Consider the following 9,239-nt stretch of genomic DNA (forward strand, 5'->3'; position numbering starts at 1 on the left):
GCAAGCCCACCGTGCCTGCGCCCGCCGTGCCGCGCTCTGCCACGCGTCTGCCACCAAACCGCTCGCCAACCACGCCCGGCGCACCATCTGCGCCCCGTCCAAGGACATCCAACGCGACGCCCGCACGCCGCGATCCGCGCGTTGACCGCGCGCCGCCGCGCCGCGCACCCCCGGGTGCGCCCCGCGACCCGCGCGCCGACCGCGCGCCGCCCGCGCCGCGCACCTCGGATGCGCCCCGCGACCCGCGCGCGACCAAAGGCGCGACCCGCGCCCAACGCGCGTTCGCCGCCCAAGACCCGCCAGCCGCTGCCGGGCCCGCGCCCGCCGCTACCCGGCCCTAGCGCGCCGCCGCCCGCGCACATGACACCGCGCGCCTCACCGCCCGCCCGCGCGACGCTCGCACCCCGTGCGGCGACCGCGCCCGCGACACCCGCGCCACCCGCACCGGCACAAGCGCCGACGTTGCAGACGATGCCGACCATCCGCATCCCGTCGCCGTCGCGCTTCCCGCCGCCAGCCAACCTGCCGCCACCATTTGTCGCGACAAACAAACGGCGACTCTCAACGTCGCCGCCATCAAGCCCACGCCCAACCATCCCGCGTTTGGACTTGCCCCCGATGGATGACGCACCTCGCAGCGTCACATGCGAGGACATCGGGGCAGAGGAGGAAGAAGGCGGTGACACACTGCCGCCGTCGCCCTCACCACCGCCAGCACAGCTGCCGCCACCACCGCCGCCATCACCGGCCCCCCCCGCCGCCGCGAGGGAGAAGAGGTGCCGCCCCTTAGTGGTGAAGTGCCTACCGGAGTGGCCCAAGCATTTCCGCCAGTTGGAGGAGAAGCTTGGCCACCCGGTGAACGCCAAGCCGCTAAGGGAAGGCATCGTCTTTACGCCGAGGTCCGAAGCGGAGTCCCGGACCGTGCAAGACCACCTCCGACGTGTTTCCAGGAATCTCCTGGAACAACTGGATGCCAAGAGAGGACCTGCCACTCAAGGTGGCAATAAGAGGACTTCCGGCGAACACCGCGCCGGAATACATAGAGGAGGACCTGAGGGAGCAGGGGTTCCTCCCCATACTAGTGAAGGAGGTGCGGCCTCGTGCGGGACGCCCCGCCCCCCTTTACCACGCCCAACTACGCCGGACAGCCAACACCGTCCCCGCCATCTACCACGTGACCGCGCTACTGGGCATGCGCGGCGTCACCGTGGAAGCGTGGCGCGGACGACCCGGACCAGCCCAGTGTCACCGATGCCAGGCCTTCAGGCATAGCTCGGTGAACTGTCACCACCCGCAGCGCTGCGTCCGCTGCGGAGGAAGTCACGCCGCGCGCGATTGCCCGCGACCGCGTGCAGACCCGCCGACCTGCGCTAATTGCGGGGGACCCCACACCGCGAATAGCGTCACGTGCCCGGAGTACCAGAGGGAGGCGAGGCACAGGACGGCGGGAGTCGCGCCAAGAACGCGCGCGCGCAACGGCAACGACAACCACCACGGCACGACACCCATCGGCGCTACCCAAAGCGCCGTAGAAACGGGCAACGCCCCCAACTCCCTCATGGCGGCGGCCAATGACGGGAGAGCCCCGCCCACAAAGAGGCGTAGAAAACGCGGCAGGAGGAGGAAGACAGCCTCCGCCCCAGAGCCGCGAACGAAGGAGCCGATCACAACGGCACAACCCCGCGCCGCGCCGACAATCGGCCCGCAACCGGTGGTAGCCGCCCCTGCAAAGGGGTGGGCGAAACCGGCGGCGGAAGTCGACGACGGCGGAGCGCGGGTCATCAAGGAGCTGATCCAGGTTCTCCAGGAGCTGCTCCAGGCCCACCAGGAGGGACAGGACCCCGTCCCGATTATCCTGAGACGGCTGGCCGAGCTGTATCAACAGAGAGACCAGCCCGCTGAGGATAATCCACCTGGGAGGCCACACACACCGGACATGACACCGTAGTGAGGCCGCAAGGCCTGCACGCCCCAGCGACCCGGCCATATTCGTGGCCGGCGTATGAAGCCGCTGAAAGGGGCAACAACCCCGTCACAGCATCCCCGCCCCCCTGCTCCGCAGGGGGCCGAGATGATACCTTGATGATCCTATTCATTCTACTCACCGATCCCGCACCGTCAACATCTCTGCTCCGCTCCGCTCCTTCGTCAGCAATTTATACAAGAAAGTATTGTTTTATTCACCACCAAGTACAGTCCTCTAAAAATCGTCTATTCGGTGTGCACGTATGCCGAACAGTGGTCCTTCAGAAGCCGAATCCTTGTACTAGAAGAATTGCTGTGCTGTTATTGCTGACGAAATTCAAGAAACCAGGCGGGTGCCGAAGATTTTCATAATAGAAGAAAGAAAATCAACGTCGTGGTTTCCTTCGCGTTTGCATCGTGTTTTCGTCATATTTTCGTCGTGTTTCGTCGTACATCCACCGTGCCTTCGTTATTCAAGAAAGAAACAAGTACGCGCGAGTATTAACTCTGGTTGTTTGCCATTGTTAATTACTTGGAAGCAAACTTACGCAGGCCACCTAGCGGTGTTAAAGGCCACAGTCGTACGAAACACAGTGGACTAAGGGCGACTCCACGCGTCTTTTTAAGACGTCACAGCCTGACCTGCGTCGGTACGGAGCCATAGTAAAGGGACCACAAGTTGGTAACGTCGAGGGGCTGGTCGTTCCTACCAGTCCTGAGCGGCCCTAAGCTTTGGTTCTCTCTGCCGACAGGTTTCCTACCTAACCTATTCCCTACATTCCTATTCCTGAGCGGACTCACCGCGGTAGGCCTCCGCTCAGGCTGTTAGCGGTTAGGACGAAACGTAGGGAGTGAAGTGTTAGTTTTAAGTAGCGTAGGGACCCTCGTGCGCGATGCAGGACGGCACGGACAGCCGTGTGTTACGCTCCGGCAAGAAGACAGTTTCCGTCGACACGCCTACAACTGGCGAGACGACGTCCGCGGAAACAAATACATGGAGTAATGGCACCGGCACTAGAGAATTGGACGGCGGTAGTGGCACGCAACCAGCGGTGATAGAATCACATTTAGGCGACATAGGAATTGATATTTCGTTGCATAGGGACGCGAGTGCTCCGGGCACTGTCGTTAACATGCCTACGAGGCAGGCGATTAGTCGTTTGGAACTATTAGAGGCTGAGCTCGCTGCTCAGGACGCAGAGGTAGTCAGGGCTCAGGCGGCATCCGCAGCTGCCAGAAGTCGCTTGGAGATCGCCCGGGTCGTACGGGCAAACTCCAGCGACGCGGTGCCACCGTATGAGGAGTCACGGCTAGAGGGTTGGGTGTCTAATCAGCGAGTTATTAATAGGCAGGCAATCGCAGGTAGGTCACGGACAGATCCGCCGGAAATTGAAGTAAATGCACGCGCGCCCGATCCGTCATCACGATCGCACGCCGCCCCCGCGGGTGCGACGAACGGCAACGCAAATGATATGTCGAAGTTAGCAGAAGCCATAGTACAAGCGGTCAGTTTAGGTAAAAATACGAACGTACCTAAATTCATACACGAATTGCCGCATTTTGACGGCACGATAGCCGAATGGATGGCGTTCAAAACGGTTTTTAACGACACCGAAAATATGTTTTCTGACGTTCAAAACGTCGCGCGGCTGAGGAAAGCGTTACGCGGCGCGGCTCGCGAGTCTGTCAGGGCGATCTTATATACAGTTACGGATCCGTACGAAATTATTGACGCGTTAGAACGGCGATACGGACGCCCGGAGATGCTTATTCTGACAGAGCTCGAAAACATAAAGCGCATGCCACGATTGGCCGACGACGGCAGAAACATTGCTTCGTTTGCCAATAAAGTTGCGAATACAGTAGCGGCAATCAAAACACTCAATCAACCGCAGTATCTGTATTCACCCGAGCTCGTAAATAGAGTCGTTGATAAATTGAACCTCATCCTAAAATTCAAATGGTATGAATTTAGGGCCGCTCACGCAGGAGCACCGGAGCTCATATTGTTGTCGCGATTTTTAAATAATGTAGGTGATCAATGCGGAGCCATGTTTGCTTACGAAACTGCGCGCGACGAACGTAAATCGAGACATAGGACGAACCACGTGACAGGGGCGAGGGGGCACCCCCCGCGATCCCGTGCGTATAGCGATAGTAGTTCGAGTTCACGTTCGGAGTCAGAGGCCGAAATCGAACCGCGTCCGCGCGCCGTTGTAGCAAGTTTAAGTAAAAAAAAGTTCGTAAGCAAAAAGCCCGCGAAAACTCAACCTAAAACTTCGCCCAGCCCAAACAAACCCGAGACGTCAGAGTCGAAAGGTGGTAAATGCGTAATGTGCAACGGCAATCACGTGACCGCCGAGTGCGCAGATTTTGCCAATTTAAACGTCGCTGATAGATGGGCAGCTGCGAAGCGTTTTAGGCTGTGTTTTCGGTGTCTAGGCGACAACCATAGACGTCCGTATAAATGTAAATATGTACCGTGCGGCTTGAAGGGATGCGAGGCGTCGCATCATAGGTTATTGCATAGTAGCGATAGCAAAACGCCCGAACACGTGACGTCGAACCACGGTAAGGTAAGTTCGGTAAATCACGTTAGTCAGTCTAGTACCTACCTCAAGATCATTCCGGTAGAGATTCGCGGTCCATTAGGAACGGTCACGACCCACGCATTGTTGGACGAAGGCTCCACGATGACGTTAGTCGAAAGGGGCGTGGCCGATGAAGTAATACCTAGGGGTCGAAGCGAGCCTCTTACGATCGAGGGAGTGGGGGGTAACGTGGTAAGCGACTCGGAATCGTGTCGAATTAAATTGTCAATTCGCGGCTTGTGTAATCGTAATTACGAGTCAATGGACGCGCATACTATCGATCAGTTGAATCTCGCGCCACAGCAGGTAGATCGCGAGCTAGTAATGCGGTGTAGTCATCTCATTGAAATCGAAGACGAGCTTTGCTACGATTACGCGAAACCGACGGTTTTAATAGGCCAAGACAACTGGCATTTAATTACGTCGCGGCAATTAAAAGTAGGCAAGAAAGACGATCCGGTCGCTAGCTTGACGAGTTTAGGATGGGTCCTTCACGGCAAGGATGCCATGTCGAGCAGAGACGTAGCACGCGTCAACCACATAAGAGCGAGCGAGCGCGACGACCCAGCTCTAGCGATGATAAGAGAGCATTTTAGTATTGAGTCGTTAGGGATCGAGCCCCGTAGGCCGAAAGCCGATCCAGACGAGCGCGCGCTCCAGCTGTTAAATACGACATGTAAAAAGGTAGGCAGTAGGTTCGAAGCCGGCCTACTATGGCGTACAGACGACGAAACGATGCCAATAAATAGGGGCCAAGCGCTTCATCGCCTGTACAACCTCGAATCGAAGTTGGACAAAAACACCGCTACGAAAGCTGAGTACACCAAACAGATCGAAAATCTCATCAAAAACGGTTACGCCGAAAAAGTAGAGAACACGCCCACTTCGCCGCGAAGCTGGTATCTACCGCATTTTGCGGTGGTACATCCTCAGAAGGGCAAGTTACGCGTTGTTTTTGACGCCGCTGCTAGGACGGGAGGTAAATGCCTCAATGACGCGCTCTTAGCAGGTCCGGATCTACTTCAATCGTTGTTTGGCGTACTAATTAGATTTCGCGAAGGTAGGATAGCGGTCGTAGCCGACATAAAGGAAATGTTCCTTCAGATAAAAGTTGCCGAGAAGGACCGTGATAGTTTGCGTTTTCTATGGCGGGGAGAAGATCGCACGATAGCACCGCAAGAGTATAGGATGACGTCGCTCATTTTCGGAGCAGCGTCATCGCCGTGCATCGCGATACACGTCAAGAATAGAAACGCGAACGATCACAGCGAGCAGTATCCGTTAGTTGCCCGGGCAACAGAGCGCAATTTTTATATGGATGACTATTTAGGAGCATTTGACGACGAAACAATCGCTAAGCAAGTAGTCGACGACATGTACAAAGTACATTTAGGCGCCTCTTTTGAGTTACGCGGATGGGCATCGAACGTACCCAATGTTGTTAGCGACGTAACGGACATGAGAGGTAGCGATTCGACTACGCTAGGAAAGAACGAGACAGAACGCACGCTTGGTCTTATGTGGAATCATAAACGCGACACGTTGAGTTTTAACGTTAATTTGCGCAACACGCCGCCAGAGGTCGTAAGCGGTGAGACTCCGCCCACCAAGCGGCAAGTGACGAGCGCAGTTATGTCTCTGTTCGACCCGTTAGGTTTCGTTTCTCCGGTAACAGTGGTAGGTAAGGCTCTCATACAAGAGCTATGGCGTAGCGGAATAGGCTGGGATGACGCCGTGTCCCCAGAACACAACGAAGCGTGGCGCTCCTTCATAACGAACTTGCAATGCCTTAGAGACCTGGAAGTAGGTAGGTATGTACCCGCGACAGAGTCAAAGGAGGGGGAGCTTCACACGTTTGTCGACGCGAGCGAAAAGATTTACGCGGCCGCGGTCTATTTCGTAAGTACCGACTCTGCCAATAATAAAGTTGCGCGTTTAGTGGCGGGCAAAGCCAGGGTGGCCCCGCTCAAGCCAATATCGATACCGCGGCTAGAATTGCAGGCGGCGGTATTGGGTAGTCGGTTGGCAGATTCGGTGAAGCGCGAGTCTGATTATATAATTAAAAATAATTATTTCTGGTCGGATTCGAAAACCGTGCTTGCATGGATAAAGTCAGACCCGCGCTCCTATAAATCGTTTGTCGCGCATAGGCTTGCGGAAATTGAGAACCTTACCTCTCCGATAAATTGGCGGTGGGTACCCTCTGCCGAGAATGTCGCGGATGACGCGACAAAGGGTATCCCCGCATCGTTCAACGCTGAACATAGATGGTTTCGCGGACCCGCATTTTTAGTTCGCGACCCCGAAACGTGGCCCAAGGAGAAGCCAGTTTCGGCGCCGCTGCCCCCCTCCGGGGAAGAAAGAGTAGTAAAACAGGTACTCGTTGCGCGTAAGCAGGACAGCTATCTGCCAGAAGTAGCGCGTTTTTCAAGCTATAATAAATTGTTGCGTGCCACCGCCACCGTCCTTCTCGCCGCTGAGGCTTTCAAAGCCAAGATACTCAATCAGAAAATGATTATTAAGGTCAGAAACGACCACTTAAAGCTCGCCGAAATACTGTTGACTCGTCGAAGCCAGCGAAGTTCATTCAATGAAGAGATGAAACGGATAGAGGCTGGGCGGCCGGCACAAAAAGGCTCTACAATAAGAAAGCTGGCCGTAGAAATGAAAAATGGCATCATATACTTGAATAGTCGTTTCAAAGAGGAACGAAATAGATTGCCAGTATTGCACGCAAAAGAAAGTTTGACCAAGTTGATAATCCATCACATGCACGCGACCATGAACCACGGCAACCACCACATAGTAATGAATGAGTTGCAGCAACGTTATCACATTGTGGGGTTGCGCGGCGCGCTGCGGTACATAAGCAGTAAATGTCAATGGTGTCGAGCCTACAAAGGGGTACCCAGCAAGATCCCCCTAGGCGACCTACCTCAAGAAAGAGTAACGTCGAATCAACCGCCCTTCACGGCAGCGGCGGTCGATTATTTTGGCCCCATGTATATAACCGTTGGGCGCCGCCATGAAAAACGGTGGGGTGCGCTGTACACTTGCCTCACCACGCGCGCCGTCCATATAGAGTTGGCCCCATCTCTCTCGGCCTCCTCTCTCATATTGACGCTGAGACGCATGATGGCGCGCCGCGGCACCCCGACGGTATTATATAGCGATAACGGCACAAACATGGTGGGCGCTGAACGCGAAATAAAAGAAGCAATCACAGCAAGCCACGATCAGCTGTTAGATTTCGCGAACAGCAAAACAATGACATGGAAGAAGATACCGCCTGGAGCTCCGAATCAGGGCGGGGCGTGGGAGATTTTAGTGCGCTCAGTTAAAACCGCACTACGCGCCACCCTGAAAGAAAAATTTCCCCCAGAAGAGGTGCTCCACACCTTGCTCTTGGAAGCGGAGCACCTAGTCAACTCAAGGCCACTGACGCCGGTGAACCCCATCCTCGAGGAAGAGGCTCTGACCCCCAACCACTTTCTAATTGGGAGGTCAAATGGGATAGCACCGTTTGGGACGTTTTCGGACAAGCAGATGACTCCCAAGTCGTGGAAGGCCGCGCAGGCAATGACTGAGGCGTTCTGGGCGCGATGGGTGACTGAATACCGACCCACTTTGAAGAAGCGGCAAAGTTGTCACTCCGAACAAGATCCAAAAGTAGGCGACGTTGTTCTTATTATGGACCAAACTATGCCACGTGGAGCTTGGCCCCGTGGTATAGTTACCTCTGTATACCCAGGCCCGGACGGCCGGATTCGAGTAACGGAGGTTAAAACAACGTCAGGATCAATACGCCGCCCAGCCTCTCGTCTCATAGTTATAACTACGCAATTATAGGTGCTCGCGCACGAGGGGGAGATTGTATAAAATAGCTAGGTAGTTATAAGTTATGTATATCGTATTTTCTTTCGTGTTTAGGCTAAGGTAGTTATGTAAGTTGATTTATTATTATATTTTACACGTAGCTCGTAAGTTGTCATTTTATATAATAGAAGTTGTTTTGTTTTTTGTTTTATATTGATGATTTTATTTCTTTATTTAATGTGTACGTGTTTTTATAAATAAATAATTGCAATTTACCTTTCACTCCTACCTTCCTTCCTATTGGCCATAAGCCACGCCCCCATCCTCTCACCTGCACCCTTCCGCATCGCTCGAGCGCGTGGCATTAAAACCACGCGCGCGATATTTCCTATTCATTCTACTCACCGATCCCGCACCGTCAACATCTCTGCTCCGCTCCGCTCCTTCGTCAGCAATTTATACAAGAAAGTATTGTTTTATTCACCACCAAGTACAGTCCTCTAAAAATCGTCTATTCGGTGTGCACGTACGCCGAACAAACGCGTAAGATTTAACACGTGAACATAAATAGGGTAGCTGTGAGACTTATCGACAACAATAGACGGTATTGTAGGTTAGGTTAGGATTAGGTTAATTTTGTAAAAACATTAACTCGGACTTCTAAAACTATTGTAATTTGAGAAACAAATGAGTGTTAATACTTTGGGTTTTAATAACAAATTGTTATGTTAAAATTATATAATTGTTGTTTCACACCCAGTGACAAAACAACCCGTATTAAAACAAAAGTCTGTAGAAAAAGCGATGATGGGAGAAAATCTTGGCATTTGGAACTTTACTGAACATCCATGGCCTGACATGTGCCTG

At 54.0% G+C, this 9,239-nt stretch overlaps 1 protein-coding gene across 1 annotated transcript; it reads left to right on the top strand.

The window, feature by feature from the left end:
- Window positions 1-2,858: 2,858 nt before the first annotated feature.
- On the top strand, window positions 2,859-8,504 carry LOC141443126 (uncharacterized). Its single transcript, XM_074108337.1, has 3 exons — window positions 2,859-3,327; window positions 4,600-8,225; window positions 8,487-8,504. The coding sequence occupies exons 1-3, from the start codon at window positions 2,859-2,861 to the stop codon at window positions 8,502-8,504; spliced, it is 4,113 nt and encodes a 1,370-aa protein (XP_073964438.1).
- Window positions 8,505-9,239: the final 735 nt, after the last annotated feature.

This window comes from Choristoneura fumiferana, chromosome 26 (genome assembly GCF_025370935.1).
Source record: "Choristoneura fumiferana chromosome 26, NRCan_CFum_1, whole genome shotgun sequence".
Taxonomy (NCBI): Eukaryota; Metazoa; Arthropoda; class Insecta; order Lepidoptera; family Tortricidae; genus Choristoneura; species Choristoneura fumiferana.